At 48.1% G+C, this 23204-nt stretch overlaps 1 protein-coding gene across 2 annotated transcripts in view; it reads left to right on the top strand.

The window, feature by feature from the left end:
• Window positions 1-22870, top strand: part of LOXHD1 (lipoxygenase homology PLAT domains 1) — a 53051-nt gene extending 30181 nt beyond the window's left edge. For both annotated transcript variants that reach the window (XM_036918677.2, XM_036918678.2), the window contains 7 exons: window positions 1675-1792; window positions 2719-2893; window positions 3575-3760; window positions 11921-12091; window positions 15800-15932; window positions 17292-17450; window positions 22390-22870. In XM_036918677.2, the coding sequence (XP_036774572.2) occupies window positions 1675-1792; window positions 2719-2893; window positions 3575-3760; window positions 11921-12091; window positions 15800-15932; window positions 17292-17450; window positions 22390-22870 (1423 nt within the window). The remainder of the gene's footprint in view (window positions 1-1674; window positions 1793-2718; window positions 2894-3574; window positions 3761-11920; window positions 12092-15799; window positions 15933-17291; window positions 17451-22389) is intronic.
• The last annotated feature ends 334 nt before the right edge of the window (window positions 22871-23204 follow it).

The following is a 23204-nucleotide window of genomic DNA, read 5'->3' as shown; positions in this document are numbered from 1 at the left end:
AACGGAGAGAGGCGCAGCCAAAGGCTGCTCTCCGCACACCTCCTCTTCAGCTCCCGGGTGGGGCCTCCTTTGACCAGGTAGGCAGGGTAAACCTGTGCTGCTTCAGCAGCCCTGACCTCTGAGCCAGAGGTAGGGGGCCTGGGCCAGAGGCTGACTGCCTCTCCAACAGCAGTGCCTCAATGTGGGAGCCCTACTGCACATCAAGAAGTGTCTTGAGTGTGGGGGAGGGGGGCATAAGGAAAGATGTCTGGAGGGACTAAGCCCCAGGGAGGAGTGTTCCCTTTGAAATCGGGCCATTTACCCGGGGGGGACAAGTCCATCCAGGTGTAATTGGGGTCTAGCCTGTAATGAAGGGTGAGGGACAAAGTAGCTTACTCCTCAGTCTTCTAGAAGAAACACTTTTTCTCTCTTGCTCTTTCTTTACACCTGCCCCATTTTATGGAGATTCTTGGCTAAATTTAAAGGGTGAAAATTAAAAAGAAATACAGTGAAGAATTCTGAAGTTCCTTTGAGCTACAAAATTATATACTCCCGGAAAGAATAAGAAATCAATTGAGTTGAAAGATTATTTGAGAGACTCTCCAGTACGTGATATGAGCTTAACAAGGGAATTTGTGAGCACCTTCTTCCTGATCCACTGACCAGAGGGACAGACAGGGTTTAAATTAGAGCAGAAGAGATTTAGGGCAGACTCCTGGGAGCAGGTTTTCACATCTAAAAATCATAAAATGCAACAGGAACAAGTTGTCTAAAAGGATTAGGCCTCTGTTCCACCACTGCCTTTCAGAATAGGAGTAGTAAGACCTTGGTCTACAGCATTTGCAGTCCCAGCTCCCACTGGCTCTAGCCTCTGTTTTTAAAAATATGCCTTGTATTCAAGGAAGCCTAACAATTACCATGCAGTGTTATATCTTTAGAGCCACCTGCATTAGCCCCAGGGGCTTAGCAGCAGCAGCATTTGGAATCAGTCAACAGTCAAGCAATTAGCACAGAAGGTCGCATTATCCATAGAGCACTGTGGGAAGAGCAGGAAGGAATAAAGATAGAGTATCCCTGAGACAATGAGGTCATTCAGGATAAAAACAGTAGTAACAACAAAAGCCACATTACCTTCTATCTGCCTGCCATTTTACAGTATTAGTAGCTTGCCCAATCAGGGGCCACTGCACTCCCTGTGTGTGTATTGTACATAGAAAAATGCGACTAGCAAGAGCTAGAGTGGTGTGGTGCACAACCTGGCCCACCATTCATGGCAGCCCTGTAGAATCTTGATTAAAGATTTTCAGGTATGGAGTTGTTTTTCATTTTAAGTTGTTTTCATATCCATTTAGTTCTCATGAGAATTTTGTGAGACTGCAGAACTAGTGACATTCTCCCCACACTACAAATGAGGAAACCAAATCCCAGAGAGGCACTGAAACTGCTCTAGAGCTGGTAGAATGAGATTAGGACCCAGAACTGGTAGCTGTTGACTCAGGGCCATTTCTACCAGCTGAACTCACCTAACCCAGTCTTCCAGGTGCAAAACACAGGCTACTGGGGAGTCATGGGAAACTGAAAGAGAGACTGAGTAAAGGCCTCCTCTTCCCTCTTACCCTGAATCTGGTCTTCGGCACAGCCTCACCCCCTCACTATGGCCAGCTTCCCTTCTTCATGCCCCTCTTCCACCCCCAGATTTGAGCGGGAGCAGAATGACACCTTCATCATGGAGATCCTGGACATTGCTCCATTCACCAAGATGCGGATCCGAATTGACGGCCTGGGTAGCCGGCCCGAGTGGTTCCTGGAAAGGGTAAAACAACCAGACCCTCACCCTCCCTTCCACCCCCTGTCCGCCCCTTCTTCCTGCTCTTTTGGGTTGCTGGTGGACCTTGTTAAAGTGCAAATGTCACCTTAAAGGGCTATTACATGAACCTGACCTGTGTAATCTGGCAGGCCCCTTGGTGTGAGTTAACCAGAGAATGTAGTTTTATTTATGTGTGTCCAGTCAAAACCGAATCGACTGCCAGAAAACACAGCATGCGCTGTCAGTGTAACATGGACGGAGACTTGGCGTGGGCTTCTTGGAGGGAGCGAGTTGGGAGGATAGAAAGAGGAGCAACAGGAACTCGGGCAGTAAGAGGCTCTAATGGTGGGAATTTCACGGGGGGCGGCAGGGGAGCTTCGGTGCCCCTGTGATTGTGCAGTTAGGCGGCTCCCTCTTTTTCCATCTTGGGCCTCTGTTCCGCCCAAGTCAGTCCTCTTACGTCTTGTCCACCAGAGGTCGTGTCCTGAGCCCCCTCAGGTTCCTACTGGCCTGTTCAGCCCTGAGCAGAGTTTTCTTCAGCCAGCAATGGGGTGTCCGTGGCAAGGACAACCCCGTAGACCGCAGCACACTGCTCCCGGATGTTTGTGGCTGACAGTGTTTGGTTGGTCCATTCTTCTGTCATTTGTTCAGCAGGCATTCCTTGTGCACAATGATAGCCCCTCTCAGAAACGTGTTTTGATGAATTACCCATTTCCAAACCTTTAAGCTAGGGTAGTCATGGTGGGGGGTTCAGACCCTGTGTGAGGCACACAGGACAGGGGCTTTGTGCCCAAGAGGGGCCTTTCCACGTGCCTTGAGTCTGTCAGGAGAACTCTTCTCAGGTCTGGGACTGTGGGTCCTCAGGGTTCGAGGAGATGGGGGTGCTGGTGGAGGTGAGGGAGGGTATTCCCACGCTGGCTCCTCTCCCCCAGATCCTCCTGAAGAACATGAATACTGGTGACCTGACCATGTTCTACTATGGAGACTGGCTGTCCCAGCGCAAGGGCAAGAAGACGCTGGTGTGTGAAATGTGTGCCGTCATCGATGGGGAGGAGATGATGGACTGGACTTCCTACACTGTCTCAGTTAAGACCAGTAACATCCTGGGTGAGTCGGGCCCCTCCCATCTCCTTCCCCACCTCCCACTACCCTTGACCCTCCTCAAATTTTGGCTCAGGTCCCACGCTCTGCTCAGGGCATTCTTCTTTGGATGGCCTTCCAAAAAGTTTGTCAACCCAAGTCTTTTCCAGAGTGTCACTTTCCATCTGGACAGAGTGTCCCCTCCTAGCCTTGGTTCTGGCCCTTCTCCCTTGAGGGCATGGGGGGGAATATTATCAGGCAGTGTGGTCCGTATTTTTGAAAACGGCACAGGAGTCCGACTCAGAGCCCCTCTGTCTGCTGCTGCCTGACACCCTCACCCAGGTGCCGTGCAGAGAACGTCTATTTCTAAACTGTAAAGGCAGTTCATATGCACACATTTTAAGTATGGGTGTATTTCCCCAGAACTACATGAGTTCTTGCACTAAACCATTCACACTTAATAAACAGGACTCCAGTTAGCCCAGTAACATTTACAAAGCACAGAGATAAGATGGAGGACAGAATTAGAGCCCCAGGAACCTCAGAACACCAGCCAGCCCTTTCTGATCTCACCCCTGGCCTCCTTGACTCTGAACTTGCCCATCGGCACCCCTAGCTCTTCCAAGGCAGTCAGGATGGAGGCCAGAGCAGGAGCGTTGTATGTTGGGAGAGGCCAGCACCCATAGCCTTCATCTTGTGCACCCCCAGGAGCAGGCACTGATGCCAATGTGTTCATCACCATCTTTGGGGAGAATGGGGACAGTGGGACCCTGGCCCTGAAGCAGTCAGCCAACTGGAACAAGTTTGAGCGGAACAACACAGACACATTCAACTTCTCCAACATGCTGAGTCTGGGCCACCTCTGCAAGCTGCGGGTCTGGCATGACAACAAAGGTAGCACCTGCTCGAGGCCAGGGTGGCAGGGAGGGCAGGTGTCAGCTCTCCACCTGGGCTCTGCCCCGTCTCCCTGGCAGTGTGCTGACCCTTCTACCCCAGGGTGGCAGGCAACTAAAAATGGTTGATTGCCATCATTTTAATGCTTCCATCAGTTAGAAGAGCAAAGGAATCTGGAAAAAGTTTAGAGATGAAGCTTAGTTCTTCCTACTTGCCCCTGGGGAGATAAGTGTTTCTTAGTTTTCTGTGATGCTAGAGCATTAATTTTACTTAGTTCAGACATAAAACTTAAAAAAAAAGAGGTTATATCACCAAATTCACTTCCCATGGATTTTCTCTAAAGGATTATACTTGTTTACTTATAATAGCAAGTCTAAAATTAGTCAAATTCACTTATAAAAAGTGATGGAATAGGCTATAAGCCAAACGAGTATATTTTTAACTTCAAAGTACCTAAGGCGTACTTCATGACGTCTGCAATTGTGATGAAGTTCGTGTTCTCAATGTCTCTCTGCTTATGCTGTTGTCTTCAGACCCTCTGACCATTTTTTTTCTGGCTTTGGGCCTCTAAGTTCTGTTTTATGTAAGTTGAATCCTAAATTTCACCTCCTGGAGGCATACCACTTCCTTCACTCGTACTGCTCCAACTCACCCCCCGTGCCTTCCATTGAAACTGGCTTCTGCAAAGCTGTTCGCTCAAAGCCTTCTCCAGTCTTTTCTGAGTCTCTCCAGTGAGGGGTCCAGAGTTGTCCAGGTTGCTGCGCTTGTCCTTACTTTTCAGATCCCCACTGACAACCCACCTGTCTGCCATGGTGACTGAGGAAGCCCACCTTGGCATTTGCAACCTCCCTTCCTGAAGGAGTTTTTGTTTGTTTGTTTGTTTTATCATGGGTTAAACAGGTAAATTTTTTTCTGTATTATAGAATAAACTCTGGTGAGGAAAAGAAAAAATAGCCAGTGTTCAAAGCAATAAAATAATGAATATTTGCACAGCGCTGCACAGTTTTCAAATCTCAGTGTATCCACTCAGTCATTGATTTACTGTGTTTACAGACATTTACAGTATTCACTGCATGTCTGGCACTCTGTTAGGTAGTAAAAATGCAAACATTTGATCTTTCCAACTTTGTGAACTGCTCTAGCAAAGGCAGCTTATTATCTCTTTTTTCTACAGCCAAAGATATTGAGGCCCAGTGAGGTTTGAAGGTCTTACTCAGGACCACATGGCAGAAAAGGTACATGGCCAAAACTCAAATCCAGGTCTTCTGATGCCTATTCAGGTACACCAACCATGCTCCGTGCCAGCCCATCCTGCCAGCCACCCTTCTGCACCCTCACCCAGCCACTGTGCCAAAAGGTGAAGAAGATGAGGAGATGAGGGCAGATTCTTCTATCTCTGCTTACTATGTCCCCCCACCCATGTATGTTTATTATCAGAGTGTATGTGGGTGTCTTATCCAGGAAAGGGTGCAGTAGAAGGGGATGCTTTTTCCTCACCTGTCCATTCAGGAGTCATATGCGTCTATGGGAAGAAACATGCTTGCAAAACATTCTTAAGATATCCCTAATGAATCTGTCTTTACCAGGAAGGAAACAAAACAAAGACCCCTGAATTCTTTCCCACCCTCTTGTCATCCATTATGATTGTCTTAGGACTAGTAGCAGGTCGGCTGGTGGTTGAAAGTCTGGCTTAATAACAAGAGTCATAATCATAAAGACCATCTTCTGCCCTAGACACTTCACAAAATCAGGATGAGCCTCTACCCAGGACACTCAACAAATGAATCTCTCAGTCAGGACAATCACTTCCATGTTTGATTGGGCTGCCAGGGGCTCAGTCAGAGTACTGAGCCCCATTTCATGCGTCATCACAAGCCTACTTAGAGGTATTTGGCAGATCAGGTTAATGGGGGAGGAAGGATGGACATGTGGCCTATCTACCCTAACACCCATGTGTATAATCTCCTGCAGTGCTTATACCAGAGGCAAGCCATTGTTTAGGAAGTATGTTTCTAGGAAGCATGCCCCTGCCTTCATCAGAAAGAAGCACATTGTATCTGTGGGCTTTTAATTCTCTGCCTGGCTTCCAACACACACTGACAAGATATCATTACTCTTGAGAGCAGGGGCCGTAACTTACTCATTTTTATCTTCATAGCTGCTTACAACAGTGCTACACCATGAAGCTCCATATGGAGTATAAAATGCCATTAATCTTAGCTCTATTGAGACTCCCCACCAGGAGAGAGCTGAGAAATACCAGGGCCTTTAATCCCATACTGCCATAACCCCTTATCTCAGAAGCAGCAGAGAAACAAAGGGACTATTGAGAAGGAAGAAGTATCATTCCCAGCCAACTTGAACAATCCCCTAGGGTTCAACCACATGATCAGAGGGCCAGGGATTCCCTGATCACCTCCTAATCAGGCCAGAAAACTGGGGAAAGATTTCATGTTGATTATGACGACCTCCCTCTCTTTTCCAAGACCGGAAGATAATCCCAGGAACATTTTTAATATGAGTGTTGCACTCATGGGAAGTGAGGGTGGAGCGGATGGACAGAGAGACTGAGGAGGCCCGTTTAAAAGCCACCGAGTTCTACAGAAATCATTCGCTGGTCTTTGAAGCTGTGGAGCCATGGTTCTGACTCCTCCTCTGGCTTCTCGCAATCCTGGACTCTGCAGCCTGTTCCCAGGGCTCCTACTTCAGGGGCTGACCGTTTTCAACCTGGCCTGTTACAGACACTTCCTCAAGCTTGTCAAGATGGTCCAAATTACCAGAGAGCCCACCCCCAATTCACAACAATAAAAGGCAGAGGGTTGCTGGTCCAGGATCAGAGCTGATTTCTCTTCTGCCTTCAAAGACCACTGTGGCCAGCTCCATCTCATCCAGCTCTGAACCCCACCTGACTAAACTCTGGAAACCTTACTGGTTCTTTGTTCATTGGCTGACTTTTCCTGGTGCTGCCTCACCTTCAGGGTCTGCCTTCAGCCTCCATCCCAGTCTGTTTCTCATCAGAAACTTTCCAGAGTTCTCTTGGGCATTCCTGTCCCACATTGTATCCTTCCTTCCAAACTCTCTAGGGAAGTAATTTCCTCATGTGTTTGAGGAAAGTGTTCCAGAAAGTTGTGCAGTAGTATTTCAGGAGTCAGGGAATGTTTGTTTTTGGTGATACCTGTGTTTATCCTCTTCTTGTTTTTCTCCTCCTACATGATGTGTCCTCTTCCCAGACAATACGAGCAATACAGTTCCTCTGCTACTAACCATCCTCATAGTTTTTATACTGGTATCAAACAGTAAGTCAAATATGATTGACTCTTGTTATTTGCAGTACTGATGCTCTGTAAAGTTGCTGCCAACACTGAATTAGCAAACACTGAGCCAGTGCTTCTAGGGGACATACAAGGTTAGATTACGTGAGCCTCTGGTCACAACATTTTCATCAACTGATCAATACATAACCTTGTTTTATGTGTGTTCCTCTGTAAAAGACACGTCACTTAATATATACTATTGATTTATTAACGGTGAACTCATGGCCAACAGCACTGTAACTCATGCCTGAAGGAAGGTTATGTAATACATCTGTTTCCTCCATGAGGCATATCACAACCTTCTTGCACTCAGTAGAGAGCATGTCAACACTATATTTCAGGACCATTTCAGACAGTGAAATCACAAAAAAACTCACAAAAATGTGAAAACATGTTTCTAAATAGACCACAAAAAATGAATTTTGAACTTTGAGGCCAGCTCCTATTTAAATTTCACCTGGCATGCAATAACTTGTGCCTTTGGGCTACCCAGTAGTCATTCATAAATACTCAGGAGATGACTTTGCACCTGAAATTCTCATCCCCAGCTGAATTTCCTGACAAATTCTTATGCATCCTTCAAAATTGAGATCAACTGTCACTTTCTTCATGAAATGAAGTTAAGTGCTCCCTACTCTATTCTCCTAAACTGCTCTGTTCATACCTTTATTTGTAGCACTCACCTTGCTGAATTGTAACTGTCTTCCAAAATCAATTGGCAGATTTTGAGTCTCTCAGGGGTAAGAGACCTTGCTTGACTCCCCTTTGTATTCCCTGAGGCTTGCACTTAGCAGATATTTAATAATTATGTGAAAGAATAACTAAATTTATGTCAAGCATCAGCTTGCAGCAGCTTATAAATCCTTAATGAATGGCTCTAGGATGCCATCCTTTTCTAGAACTTCCATGGAGATCTCTTTCTCCCCTCTGGGTGTTTGAGAGGTTCCCAGATATAGCCACATACTATCAGACACTTGTATTAAAGGATTTGTAACTCTTCAAAGGCAGACTTAGTGGGTTGAGTAATGCACCCCCACATACACATACTATTCTTATCCACCTGGAAGCTCAGAATGTGACCCTAATTGGAAATCATACTGGATTTAGGGTGGTTCCTAAATCCAATGACTATGTCCTTTTTAGAAGAGAACAGGACACAGAGAGATATATGAAAAGACCATGTGAAAATAGAAGCAGAGATTGGAACTAGAGATAACAGCTACAAACCAAGGAATGCCAAGGATTGCCAGGAGCCATACCCAAAGTATGAAAAGGGAGGAGGATTCTTCCCTAGAGTCTTCAGAGGTATATGGCCCTGCTGACACCTCAATTTTAGACTTCAAGACTCCAAGACTGTGAGAGAATACATTTCTGTTGTTTTAAGGCACTGAGTTTGTGGGAACTAGTTACAGCAGCCCTAATACAGCAATGAAGGCCCTAAAGGAGGAAAGTGAAGACTTTCCTAGGGCCCTGATTAGTCACCTCTCTACAACAAAAAATATGCCTCAGGATTTGCTACTGGATGGAAAAATATTCAGGGACACTAGGCCAGAATAAAACACACCAAATCAAAGTGCAGCCCCATCAGAGAACCTATCAACAGGGCTGGCTGCAGCAGATTAAAGTACAGCGAGAGCAGGTGGTTCAGTTATCATTCTCAAGGTGGTAGCAGGTAGGGATCTGCAGGGCAAACTCATTGCTCTTAACTTTTACAACTGGGTCTCCATAGCGCTGCAGGAAATTCAGTGGTAACCAACTATTCTTCTAAGCAGGGAAAAGAGGACAAATCCAGAGCCAAAGGCATCATACACTAGCCTCTATTCCCACTATGGACTTGTCGTTTAATTCCAGCCACTGGGACTTCTGCTTTGTAACCTAACTCCCACCAGGCACCCTGGCATGATTACATCTCCCTGTTTATGATTAACAAAGTCTCTTAAGCCCTTGTCTCCTCAAAGAAAGTTCTTCTCATCACCTTACCTAACTTGAGCCCCCTCCCAGAACAGTCATCATATTTATAACTACATGCTTGTTCTCTGTCTCCATTACTTGACTATCAGCTACTGAATACCATTGTCTTGTTCATTGCTCTTTCCCTAATGCCTATCAAACTGCCTGTGGTAAAGGCTAAATATATTTTAATAGAGCTTATTTATGTACTTTTTCAGTCTCTCATACCCATCCCTGTCTTTGTATGCCTCAATTCACAGGGAATCCACATTTCTCCGGCATCAGTTTTTTCTTACACCTTAGTACTTCCAAAAATTTTGTTCTGGCCATGAACCTAAGCACTCTAATACCAGCCGCCCCCACCTCCAACACTGATTTGCACACATGTAGACTTTATCAGTTTTTGTGATGCATTTTTCTTCTGTGCAATAACACGACAGCTAATTCTTTTCTATTTCATGGCTGTCAAAATCCTGAAAGAAAAGGGAGAGGGGTCAGCACCACGGACAGCTCTGCACTGTCAGTGTGTGTGGTTTTGGTGCCCGGCTCTTGAATGAGCTTGATTCCTCCCTTGGATAGCCCAGGACTTTCTGTATCTTCTTCAAGCCCAGCTGGTTAGGATACTGGGGTCCGAAGAGGTACGGGAAGTCCATGTTCTGTGTCTAACTTCCTCTTTATAGTAACTTTCTCCTCCAGGAATGGAAGTTTAAATGTTAATGTAGGCTAAGAAAGCCAAATATGTCCTTAAGCTCAGTTTTTGCCACATTTTTTCCTATTAGCTTTAAAATATTCCAGCTACAGTATGCTTCCTCTGCATAGCAATTTATGAGGACAAATATATTTCATTTGAGAGTCTCCCACCAAAAAAAGTTGTGGATCCCTGAACAAATACCATATGTTAGGTTACAAATGTTTAGTTAACTTAATAGCATAACAATCTTCTCTTTCCCTGAACTCACCTTTCCATCTTTTTGTTTATCCAACAGTTCTTTTTTATGAAAAATCTTAAACATGCACGAAAGTGAAGAGAATAGTATAATGAACTTCCACACACCCATCCCATAGATTTAACTAAAATTAGATTTTGAAATTAAAATTTTTTATTAAAAGGAACACAGGGTGGGGGTTGGTGGAGAGGAAAGAATGCCTTCCCTTGGGACGTTTTCCAGAAGAACCAACATTTTGGCTTTTCTTTCTCTGCCTTCCCCTTCGTTCTGTGTTCTACTCTAAAAGCCTCTTATTGAAGCGTCATTTCCAGACTGAATACAGGGAGGCTTATTAAGCAGTTTAACCCATTTCCCAATACTATCAGGAGCTATCTCAGAAAGCAGCCAATTTAAAACTTACAGGTGAAATTGGCCCAAATGCAGGAAAAAAAAAGTTACTGAGTTTTAAAAAAAAGTTACTGATAAAACCACTCACCACTGTTTAACTCAACACAAGTGTTTAAAACTTTAACTTAATTGTTTTAGCACTGTTTTCTACTTCAGTAAGTATGAAGTACTTTTTAAACCTAGAATAAAGCTACACCAGGACTGCCAGTACATATGCCCTGCCCGTGAGCCTTCACATCTACTCCCTCAAGGCTAGGTGCCTTGAAGTGTGTGTTGGTCTTCGTGTGTCTCTTTGTGCTTGTAAGAACTTGAGACCACGGGCAGGACCCACAGTTGTTGTGTTGGGCAGTGTCTGGTCCCACAGAAGATTTTTCTTTTTTTGTGGGGACAGTGGGACTGTCCCCACAGCTCAGGGTGGCATGAGAGGGGAAGACATGAGAGTAGAGGATATACATTCCTTCCTTGTGAGGCTGCCGGGTGGACTTACTATGCACAGCAAGTATCACCATAACCTGTCACACCCCTGGGATTTCCCTCCACATGGGGCTCTTTGGCTTTCAGAGTTCTCAAGGACTTCGAAGGGTAGAGAGCAACAAACCAGTGATTGGCACAAATAATAGGCAACTGTCACAGAAAATGCACACGATTCATATTTGATAGCTAGGATTTGGGGAAAACATTTCTGAGGGAAGCCCTGCCAATTATAACAGAAGCAACTGTATGTTCAGTACTAAGCCAAGACTTGTCAATTTCAGTATATACCCTAAGGAAATAGCAGCTTCTGATCCTTTCTATGATTGTTGGACAGCCAAGGTCCTTAACGTCATAACATACTCAGTCAGCACTCCTTGAGCAGCTACTACAAGCCAGTCACTATACTAGATATTGGGGGCACAAAAACAAGTAAAACCCGGTCCCTCCCTTGAAAGCTCACAGTCTACGGGGGAGACACATGTAAACAAGGATGACTCAGGGTGGTCAGGGCATGGCTAAGGCAGATGCAGGATGCTATGGGAGCAAGAAGAAGGACACCTGGCACAGGCCTGCTGGACATCAGGGGACACTGGGAAAGCCTACCTGGAGGAGTTGATGCCTGAACTGATTCTGGAAGGACAATGGGCATGAGCTAGGTGAACACTGGTATCTGGAGGTAGTAAGATTCATCCTTCAGCTTTGTGAACTCCAAAAAAGTCTGTTGTGGTGGGCAGAGACCCCCACTGTGGATCTGATGACAGCTATGAGCTGTCTCCCTGGTAAAATGCCTGTGTATAATTATAGCACAATTTCTTACAGCCCATTGCTTGCTTAAATCCCATACATAAATCCTCTAAGGGTTCATGAACCCCAAGTTAAGGATTTTGCAAAGAGAATTATATCTTCAGGGCTGGAGGTGCCCTCAGAGATCATCTGACCCAATCCCTCATTTCATCCACCAGGAAACCAAGGTCTAGAAAGGACAGAGAAATTGTCCCAGGCCACATGGCCAGTGGGCTGGGGAATGGAAATCTGAAAGCGGAGGGAGGAGCACAGTTAGCTCCAAGTCCCCACGATGTCTTCCACAGGGATGTTTCCTGGCTGGCACCTGAGCTACATCGACGTGAAGGACAACTCACGTGACGAGACCTTCCACTTCCAATGTGACTGCTGGTTCTCTAAGAGCGAGGGCGACAGGCAGATAGTCCGTGACTTTGCCTGTGCCAACAATGAGATCCATCATGAGCTGGAAGAGACCAGTATGTGGGGAGACTGGTGGGCCAGCCTACGTGTGATGCCTCGCCGACTCTGCAGAGTTAAATGACAACTAGCTCAGGAGGGAGGGGAAGGGTGTTTGAAACTCTAAAGCACAGACATTTATAGCTGGAGGGGAGACAGGTGTCCAGTGAAGGAAGTCATGCTGAGGAGGCGCATAAATAAACATCCTAAATGTTGCTTGGTGAACCTGGAACAGCCAAGAAACTAGTACCAGATCATGGCCCCAGTTACAGAGACTAATTAGGTAGCAAGAAAACTTACTGGGGACTAGCTCACCATGCCCTGAGGGCTGGTCTGGGCAGTTTGGTGTGAAGCTCTCTCTGCCTTATTTTTATATGATGGTCTCCATGCAGTTGGTGCCTGAGGCAACAGCTGGTACAGGACTTCCTGGAAACAGAATATACAGAGGGAGCCAGCATCTCTATCAGCCACGGTCTCTTTGGTCCTTCCTCAGGATATTTAAAGGGAAAGAGTAATTGATCCCTAAAGGTGGATGGCCATCAAGCACTAGGGAGGTGTTTCTTTAATACAGATGCCAATGTCTGGGTCCAACAGATTTGAAGAGGTCTTATAAAGGCAGAGCCCAATGTAAAGAAAGAATTTTTCCAACTTCAATTAATAAGATAACACTAGCTGCAGTAAGAGGAAAACTCCCAAATGGCAATGGCTTAACACACCAAAATTTATTTCTCATTCATGTAATAAACAGTCCAGAGTGCGTAACTGGCAGGAGGTCTTCCACGCTGTGATTCAGGGACCCAAGCTCTTTTCATCTGCATCTCTGCCATTTTCGACAGGTGGCTCCCATATTTCTTACAGAAAAGAAAAGAGTATGGAGAAGGCATACCCCCCCTACCTTCTTAACAAATGGATTCACTTTCCATTGCTGAGATCTAATCATATGGCTCCTGGATGCAAGAGCACCTGGGAAATGTAGTCCTGGGCTGGACAGCCCCTTCCAGGCAAACACTGTACCCCACGAAGGAAAGGCATGGACCTTTGGTGGGAAGCCACCCACCATCTCAGCCATGCCGACCAAACTACTCAGTGATGAAATTAGCTGCTCTTAGAGGTACTGAGCCCTTGTGTCTCTGGGGGCATTCAAACAAGGGCCAACATTGTCAAGTGTACTGTATGAGGATTCCTGCCCTAATTCTGAGGATGGACTCTCAGCATGTATTATTGCACTTACTGAGGAATTACTGGGTACCCCATTTTATTTTAGATCTTACAAGTGTTACATATTGCTCTGTGACCTCTAGTCTAGTTGTATCAACCTTGCACATATGTCAGTCTCCCTATACAATTGTAAGCCCCCCAGAGGTCAGTGACAGAATCACTCATGTTTGTAGCCCTCTGCAGCTCTGTAGGCTGTAGGACTTAGTAGGTGAACAATTAGGCAGTGCTCAGCGCATGAAAGAAGATGTAGTCCTTTTCCTTGGAGCCCCACAATCTTGTTAAAGGGAGAGGCTTAAGCTCCTTACTCAGTAGGAACACTTAAGCCCTTTCCACAAGTGCCAAGATGAGCAATAGAGGCTCTTCAAACCACTAGCGTTCAGGGAAGGAGAGATTTGGGAGGCTTGGAGCATAATCACTGAGTCTCCACAGATTTCCTGCCAAACAGCTGCTAAATCCTGCGGGATTTGGGTGGGCAGGGAGATTACAGAGGGGAGGTGGCACTTGCAATAGTTCCGGAAGGATGTTTCAGACTGGAGATGGGAGAGCAGGGGCGCAGAGCCCAGGAGGTGGCCTGGATCCATCTGTCTGTACCAGGAGCCTGCAGAGGGCAGAGCAGCTGCCCGTGGGGGACTGACAGCCACACCTGTGTCCTCAGGTGGAGGCTCATCAGGGGAGAGCCACAGTCACAGCTTGAGCCACACATCCCAGCCCTCAGCTACCTTTATTTAACCATTTGGCAAATACTTATTGAGCATCTACTAAGTGAAATGGCCTATTCTGAGTTCTGGGAACACACCAATGAATAAAACAGAGACTTTGCCCTTTTTTCACTTATACTCAGTGTCTGTAACCCAGTTTAAGCTTGTGAGGACAAACACCCCATCATACTTGAATGCAGCTTCATTTATGGAAAGCACTCCACACCCCTGTTCTCATTAGGCTCTTGCAGCCTCAGTCCCACCCTGAGCTAGAGAGGGTACAAATTCACACCCCTATATCATGGGTAAGGAAAACAGAAAAACAGAGGGGTAAAATGACACATCTAAGGCCCATTCGTAGCTAGTGGGACCCAGGTGACTTGATTCCTAGACCAGGAGTCACTGCACCACTGCAGGATGTCTTGTCTTTATTGGGCCTGGCTGGTACACCAATTTCTTGCAGAAAAGAAAAGAGTATGGAGAAGGCATACCCCCCTACCTTCTTAACAAATGGACTCACTTTCCATTGCTGAGATCTAATCATATGGCTCCTGGATGCAAGAGCACCTGGGAAATGTAGTCCTGGGCTGGACAGCCCCTTCCAGGCAAACACTGTACACTGTGAAGGGAAAGCATGGACCAGCCACTCTGTTAGAAAACCCATCTTCATATTCATGTTCTTGGAACTTCCATTTGGGATGTATCAGTGAGCAAAATGAAGACCCCTGCCCCCGTGGCACTTACATTCAGATGGGAGGGGGATGCAATAAACAATAACATAACAGGTAAATGACAAGGCATGTTAGATGGTAATAGGCGATAAGGACAAGAGAAAATAATGGCACTGGAAAGGCAGGCCACAAGAGCGGGGGAGTCAGGCTGCAGTTTTGATCAGGATATTTGCAGCAGACCTCCAAGGGACATTTGAGTAAGGATGTGCAGGGGAAGGAGTAAGCCAAGACAATAAGGGTGGGGATGAGGCAGAGGGTCAGCACTGGGGGCAGACAGAGCAATCACTGCCAAGCTCAAAGGCAGAAGGATGCCCCAGTGCGCCACGAGCAGCGCAGTGGCAGAGCAGCTGGAGTGAGTGAGGCAGAAAGTAAAGGAGATGAAGGTGGAGAGGTTATGGGAAGCCAAGCTTTCCCTCTGTCCCTATGGCAACATCAGTGTGGAGGTGGGGGGCAAGAGAGGGAGGTTTGGTGCCACCCAGAGTCTAGCCCAGTCCTGACACCAGGCACCCACTCACCAAATGTTGGGTGAATGAGTGCAGGCATGCTTGGGACCTGCAGGGGAGGGAGGTTGTGATCCTGAGCAGGGCACCAGCATGAGATCTGAGACAAGCCGTGCAGGACTGCCTGCTGGAGAGTTCAGGGCACTCCTGGGGTCTCACCCCTGGGGCCTTCCTTTACTTTCTGTTGTTGGGCCCAACCTCTCCTCCCTTCTCTTCACATATGATCTCCATTTTGCATCTCAGGGACTGTCCACCCCTGAGAGCCAGGCCCAGCATCTCTCCAAAAGCCTATCCTCACCTCCTGCTTCCTGGAGGCGACTGGTTCACCCCCAGCAGCCCCCACATTTGCTAGGCAGAGGTTACTTCTATAAATAAAATGGGAATGAGCACTCTAGCCCCCAAACAAGGGCAGGTTCTGTTTATAGTGCTTCGATTGTGCTCGTTTTAGCCTATCCTCCTCCTTCCCTAGGCTGTGGTCTAAGAGCAAATTTAGGACCTGAAAGGATTGGCCGTTGTGCTCCGGCCCCGGTGGTGGGGACTCCCCCGCCTCTGCTGACCCTCTCCCACCTTCTCCACTGCAGCCTACGAGATCGTCATAGAAACGGGCAATGGAGGGGAAACCAGGGAGAATGTCTGGCTCATCCTGGAGGGCAGGAAGAACCGATCCAAAGAGTTCCTCGTGGAAAATTCTTCTCGGCAGCGGGCCTTCAGGAAGTAGGAAGAGGGGTGTCTACCAGGGAATAATGGTGGATGGGGTGGGTGAGGGAGGGGCCTCAAGGCTCAGCCTCCCTGTGGGAGCCATCAGTATACAAATGGGCCTCAACTGCAAGTACTTATTGAGTACCTGCTGGGTGCCAATCCCATGCAAACTGCTAGGAATGAAAGAGGAGATTTACAAAAGGGCAAGGAAGAGACTGCCAGGTAAAGAGAGCCCACTGTAAGGGACTAGAGCTTAATTATTCCAACCACTAAAAAGATAGAATAATTATGTAACGTGATAGAGGAGCTTATTACCACCACAATGGCAATCACAGTACAATATATAAAGGTATCAACTTAAAATGTTGTACACTTTAAATGTACACATTCAAATGTCAAGTATATCTCAATTTTTAAAAGTTAATGGAAAACTATGGCAAAAATTAATTGATTGATTAAAGATGAACTAGGAATCACCGCAGACACTGTCCCATGTCCATGCAGCTCAGGGGCTCCAAGACTAGTTGAAAAGGGAGACATTCACCCATAAAATTGCAAAGGAACCATAAGACAGCATAGAAATAAGTTCTAGTTAGAGGGAGGGTGGGAGAAGAGAACCTCAAGGTGCTTTGTAGGGAAATCACAACTGGGTGTCCTCTGCTCACGGCTCCAGGTTGGCAGACACCCTGGAGAATCTCATCTCCTCCTCCTCCACATCACAGCCACTTCTGCCCTGCTGAGATGCCCCCTTCATCTCCCTGCTCCCTGCAGAATTGCTTAAATAAGTCCCATAACCCACTGTTCCTTTGTTCAAACTCCCTCTGCATCAGGATTAAGTCTGAGCTCCTTAGACTGGCCCTCACAGACTACCACAGCGTGCTCTCACCCCCACCTTCCATACCATCGCCATGGCCTTCACTGAACCCAGACCACCCCAGCCAGCACTGCCCCCAGAAATGTCTCAGCCTTCATACTCCACTATTCCCATCCCATGACTTTGCCAAGGTGGGTCCACACCGGGGAACTCTTCCCTTCCTCCCCTCCCTCCGTTCTCTGATTCCCACCACCCTCTTTAGTCAAGTGCCCAGAGCCCAGGGCCCAGGGGTTCAGCCTCATCCCAACTCCATCCTCTTACTGATGTTACCATTCATTGGTGCTGGGACCAGGCAGCTGACAGAGCTTTCTAATGGTTGTGATTGTCTTATTCCAAATTAAACTGAACCCCTCAGTGAATGGAGGCCTGACATCTGGTCTTACTTCCCATTCTACCCTTAGTCCTCAGACCAGGGCTTGGAATACAGTAGGCACACAATACATGCTTACTTCCTTCAGTGTGCACGGCAGCTCTCATTGACCCACCTTTGTGTCCTCCAGGGGGGCCACAGACACGTTTGAGTTTGACAGCATCTACTTGGGGGACATTGCCTCCCTCTGCGTGGGCCACCTTGCCAGGGAGGACCGGTTCATCCCAAAGAGAGAGCTGGTCTGGCATGTCAAGACCATCACCATCACAGAGATGGAGTACGGCAACGTGTATGTACTGTGCCTCCCGCCCCCGCCCCCAGGAAGTGCCTGGCCCTCCCTGGGGACTGAGACTGGACCGGGGGCAAGATCACAGGGTGAGGGGGAATGGCCCCTTGGAGGTGGAGTCGCCTCACTCAGGAGGCTTATATAAAGCAGGAAGGGAGGAGGCAGCTGTACTGTTCTGGGGCTGTCTGAACCACAGGCCTCCCGCCAGAGGCGGGGGACTGGGCCAGTTGGCCTTGGGTGCTGCAGCCTTATAATCCAGGGACGCTTCCTTGGAAGAATGCTGGGCAAGCCAAATAATGCCAGGCAGCAGAGACTGACTTTCCTTCCCTTGCCCTCCCATCCCTGTAGAATGACAAGCACAGCTCTGCCACCTGCTGCTGCCACGGTCATAGTGAAAGCCCTCTGTCTGCATGGGCAGAGGAGGGCCCAGAGACCAGGTGGCCTAATCCCATGGCCCACCTGCCTCGAAGGACCCCAGAGGAGGCGCTTTGCATTCCCCTACTAGGGCCTTCTGGAGACTGGGGTATTTCTGGAGGATTAAGGGTTTTAGTTACCTGGGTAACCATCCACAGCCAGCAATTTTCCTAATGAAAACCACTTGGTAACTAACTACATTGGAAGCCAGAAAGAGCTGGAAGCTCTGGAGGGCGGGGGAGACACTGATAAGGAACCAGAGAGAAGGAAGGGGAAGCCCAGGGCAGTGCTTGCTCAGGCAGAGGAGCGAGTGGGAGCCGAGGGGCGTGACCCACAGGGGCCTGTGCTGCCAGCCCCTCACGGTCCCGCTCGCGCCTCCTCCCGGGGCTGGCGCTGTCCTGGTCACGCCTTTCCTGATCAGCGTGGGAGCCAGAAGCTGCTGCCAGGTGCAGGCCAGCTGAGGGACCCTCAGCCGCAGGCTCCAGCCTTCAGGAACCCGTGCTTCTCAAAGTGACATCTGTCCATGCCCACCTGTGACCCGCAGGCTCCCAGAAGTGGGCTCCTCCCACCAAGCTGCCCCGCTGGGAATCGGTCAGGAAATGTTCTGGCTTGTGAACTCCTGTCTTAGCCACCACAGACTGGGCGTCTCAAACAACAGACATTGTTTTTCTCACGGCTTTGGAGGCTGGACCATCAGAGATCAGGGTGCCAGCATGGCTGGATTCTGATAAGGCCTCTCTTCTTGGCTTGCTGTGTCCTCACATGGCCAAAAAAGACAGAGAGCTCTGGAGTCTCCTCCTCTTTTGTGGACGCTAATCCCACCATGGGGGCTCACCCGCCCTCATCTAAACCTAGTCACCTCCCGAAGGCCCACCTCCAAATGCCATCGCACCGCATTGGGGGTAGGAGGGTTCCACATATGAATCTGGAGGGGAACACGACTGAGCTCACTGCAGCTTCCCTCTCAGGCTGCTGTGTTATTTGTTGCTCTTTTAGAAAAAAAAAAAACAGCCAGCGTCCACTAAATCCTGTAGGAGCTTCTGGGCCTGGCTGCTAAGAGCAATACTGCTGAGGATGTGAGAGCAGGAACAGAGGGCGCGGAAGTTACCAGCTCAGCCAGCCAGCCAGGGCCAGGCCAGAGCCCCTTCTGCAACCCCGTACTGCCTCCAACTACGGGGGCTCCTTCGCAAACCCCGAGTAAACAACACAACACAAGAATACAATGAAATAATCACCACTTGAGTTAGCTTTAAACTGATAAAGTTGGCTGTGAGAAAAAGAGAGCCAAAAACCTCAGCACCACCTGGCACCTTCAGTTCTCAGGAGGAAGGGGAAGGAAGGCCCAGCCCATGAACCCCCCACCCCACAGTCCTGGGGCCAAGTTGTAGGATTTCTCATCCAGTGGAAAGAAGCCGCCACTCCCAAGTGAGGCATCTTTTCCTACACCCTCAAGAGCATGGCCCTTGTCAGTATGTCACTCAGTCTGGAGGGGAGGAAGGGATGTCCACAGGGTAGGGAACCTTCCCAAAGGGGAGGGAGAGGCAGGGACTCCAGAACTGCTGTCACTGGTCAGCTGTGTGTCCTCAGGCAAATAGCCACATCTCTCTGTGCCTCACTGTGTCCTGGGGGGAGAGCTGGATGCTCAGCCGAGTCTGGCAGTGGGGGAAGGATGGCAGGGGTCCAGCCTGGGGGGCTTTCAGGAGGCATACTCCAGCTCACCTGCCTGTGCAGGTGGTTTCTGATGGATGAGAACATCTCGCTCCAGAAATGCCACCTCCACCCAGAGGGGGGACTCTGCAGGCATGGCTCATCACTGCGGCAGTTCGCGTGCCGCTGTGCTAGAACACCCGGGCCTTCTGCCACTGTCAGAAACCACTTACACAGCATGGTGGATGCATCCACTGTTCCTCTCCAACCACCACATTAACCATAATATTTGGATTTCTGTGACTCCCAAATAATTTAATCTCAATCTCTTATAAACACAACAAGCTCAGATTTTCATCTTCTAACCTTTTCTAGATCTGACTCCTCTTCTGCAAAACACGTTGCCTTCTTCTTTGACACTGATAGCCAAGGATTTCAGTGGAAGGATATAGAGGCTTTTCTTTTATTTTAAACCAAAAATAGCTTTATTGTTTATCCCAATATCATTTACAATAAATAGTCATTATAAAAATTCAGATAATATAAAAAAGTATATAAAAGAAAGTAAAAATTCCCTAAAGCCCTTCCCATCAGAAATGGTCACCACAAGCATTTGGTGGCCCCATTCGGTCTGGTATTTTTCCACGATCTCACATACAGACGGTTCATAGAAGTGTGATCATGTTACCCATGTTTTTTTCAAATATTTAATTTTTATTTGTTCTCTGCTTTTGTCTTTACTCTTGCTGATGACCCTACCCCATTTTCAGCAAGAACAGCATGGTGTGCATCCTCCCACACCTAGAGTCTTGACTCTGCAAAGCCCTGACGTCCCACATTTGGTGATCTTATAATTATGTCTATTAGAAAACATTTCCTTATAGCTACACCAGGGAATATTTTTCAGCCATTAAAAATAATGAATTAAATATGTACCAGATGACTTGGAGCAAGTCCCAGGAAAAGCAAGATATGGGAAAACACGTATTATATGATACCATTTTGCAAAGGGTACACTGACGTCCCACATATGTCTGTGTCTATGTGGGTCTATGCAGGGTTGGGTGAAATGGAGAGAAATTTGGCAAGATACACTCACAACTGTTCCATGTGTTATCTGAGGTGAAAGTGGGATGCTGAAGCAGAAAGGAGGAAGAAAAAAAGCAATGGAGCTGAGCAAAAAAGGAAAAGAAAAAGTGTATTTAGAAAAACATGCATATGATCACAATTTGTGCATTTATGTAGAATTATGTATATCATTGGGCATTTACATAAAAAACATTCTCAAAGAATGTTTAAACAAGGAATGCAATTATATTGCCCTCTAAGAAAGTGTGATATGTAACAACAATCCAGATTTACCAAGTGATAAATTGGAGGAGAGAGATCTTAAAACAGAATGTGGATTTCCTGCAAAGGGTCTTTAAGTGACTGTTCTTCAGGGGGCCTGGCAGGTTGGCTGTGAGCTCTGGCTCTGCATCACCTCAGGCAGTGACTTCTCCTCTCCAAGTCCTAGTTTCCCTGTCTGTGCAATGGAGGAGGATGCCTACAGCTCAGCATTGTTGTGGGAGGTAGGCGAGATGCGAGAATTCAAGGCCCTGGCAGAGGAAGCTTACAGAAAACCAAGTTCTTTTTGCTGTTGTGGACTTTCATCTAAAACAGTGTTTGGTGTTGCCCCGCTGGGTGTGCCCTTGCACAGCTGCACTCCTGAAGTCATTAGGCAGCGCCAGGACTGCTTACTTCCAGAGCTATTAAAATATTAGCAATTTGGAATGGAAAGAAACCAGAGCAGTCGTTCATTCCAAACCTCTAGCACTGCCAATGGGAAAATCAAGGTCCGGAGAGGTGATATGACTTGCCCAGGGCATACAGGTGGTAGATGACAGGGCTGGGACAGACCCAAGGCCTCTTCATGCCCTAGGCAGCACTTTCCTGCCATGCCCTTTCACTTACTCCTTGGTAATTATTGAACTCACTGCCACCACCCAGAGGCTATAAAACTGGGGAGTGCAGTGGGAACTTGAGAGGGGACCTTTTGGTCCAAGACCATCACTGTCGGCCCTGGCCTTGCTTCTGCTGTGGTGGCTTCTTTGGTAGAGAACTTTCTCTGACCCTTGTACTCTGCAGTCCTTGAGCACATGCATGTGCACACGCCTGCACATGCACACACACACTCATAGCCAAGGGCGAGGGATCTGGGAGCACACCTCCCATAGTCACATTTTCACTTGGCTGTGCCTGGGATTGTCACTCTGGACCCCGCAGCTGCCTCTGCAGGTGACAGTGTGGGGCAAAAACATTCATCAGTCCCTTTGAAATAGCAAGGGGATCAGCATGATTGGTGTGGCATGAGCTTAGAGAAGGGCAGGCGACGGGTCAGAAGGGCACATGGAGGAGGTCAGATCATGCAGGGTCTTGCAGGTCTCTGTAAGCAGAGCAGTCATGTTCTGAGGCTCACATCTGCACAGAGTCATTGGCCACCATCGTAGAGAATTGACTGTAGGCAGCAGGAGCAGGGAGGTGGGTTAGGAGGCTGACAGGTCCTGGCGGAAGATGGCGTGACTTGGACCATGGAGATAGCAGGGCCCATTGTGAGATGCTGCCTACATTTCCCATCTGGCTGATCCTGGATCTACTGTGAAGGCAGGGTCAGTGGTATTTGCTGGTTGGTTGAGTATGGAGGGTGAGGGAAAAATAAAGGGAGGTCAACGGCAATGGGAAGGATAGAGATGCCTCTCACACCATCACTGAATTTTAAGATAAATGAGACCCTATCCTCACATTTTAATTCAGGAATTTCCAGTCCCAATATACTGACACCTGGGGAAGGAATTGTTTATGGCTGGTGTTCTCTGAGCTTTCTCCCCCCATTGGCCCGCAGGTACTTCTTTAACTGTGACTGCCTCATCCCCCTCAAGAGGAAGAGGAAGTACTTCAAGGTATTCGAGGTCACCAAGACAACGGAGAGCTTTGCCAGCAAAGTTCAGAGCCTGGTGCCAGTCAAGTACGAAGTCATTGTGACAACGGGCTATGAGCTCGGGGCCGGCACCGATGCCAACGTCTTTGTGACCATCTTTGGAGCCAATGGGGACACAGGCAAGCGGGAGCTGAAGCAGAAAATGCGCAACCTCTTCGAGCGGGGCAGTACTGACCGCTTTTTCCTGGAGACGCTGGAGCTGGGTGAGCTGCGCAAGGTGCGGCTGGAGCACGACAGTAGCGGCTACTGCCCCGGCTGGCTGGTGGAGAAGGTGGAAGTCACCAACACCAGCACAGGCGTGGCCACCATCTTCAGCTGTGGCAGGTGGCTGGACAAGAAGCGCGGGGACAGGCTCACCTGGAGAGACCTCTTCCCTTCTGTCTGAGGGGCCGGGACCGGCCGGGACCCTCCCTCCCACCCTCTCTGCCCCGCTCCTGACCACACCTCCCCTCCCTCCACCTGGGCTTTAAGCAGTCCTTTCCCAAAGCCTCCTGGAGCTGGGCCTGGGGACCCAGTGGTGTGTGGCTCTCTGGGCAAGAACTTCACAGTCTTTTGGAGGCCACTGTAGGTGACTACTTGTGGGGTCCTGCCCTCCCCAGTCTCCTGGACCTGCAAGAATCAATCAACATGTGCCATCATCTGTGGCTGCACAAAAATAACTTCTTGCATTTTCTTTTCCAGTAACAACAGTGACCAGGCTGAGACTTGCTGCCGAGTGT

This window comes from Manis pentadactyla, chromosome 6, assembly GCF_030020395.1.
Source record: "Manis pentadactyla isolate mManPen7 chromosome 6, mManPen7.hap1, whole genome shotgun sequence".
NCBI classification, from domain to species: domain Eukaryota; kingdom Metazoa; phylum Chordata; class Mammalia; order Pholidota; family Manidae; genus Manis; species Manis pentadactyla.
The sequence above is the reverse complement of the archived record's forward strand: the minus strand, read 5'-3'. Positions and strand labels throughout refer to the sequence as shown.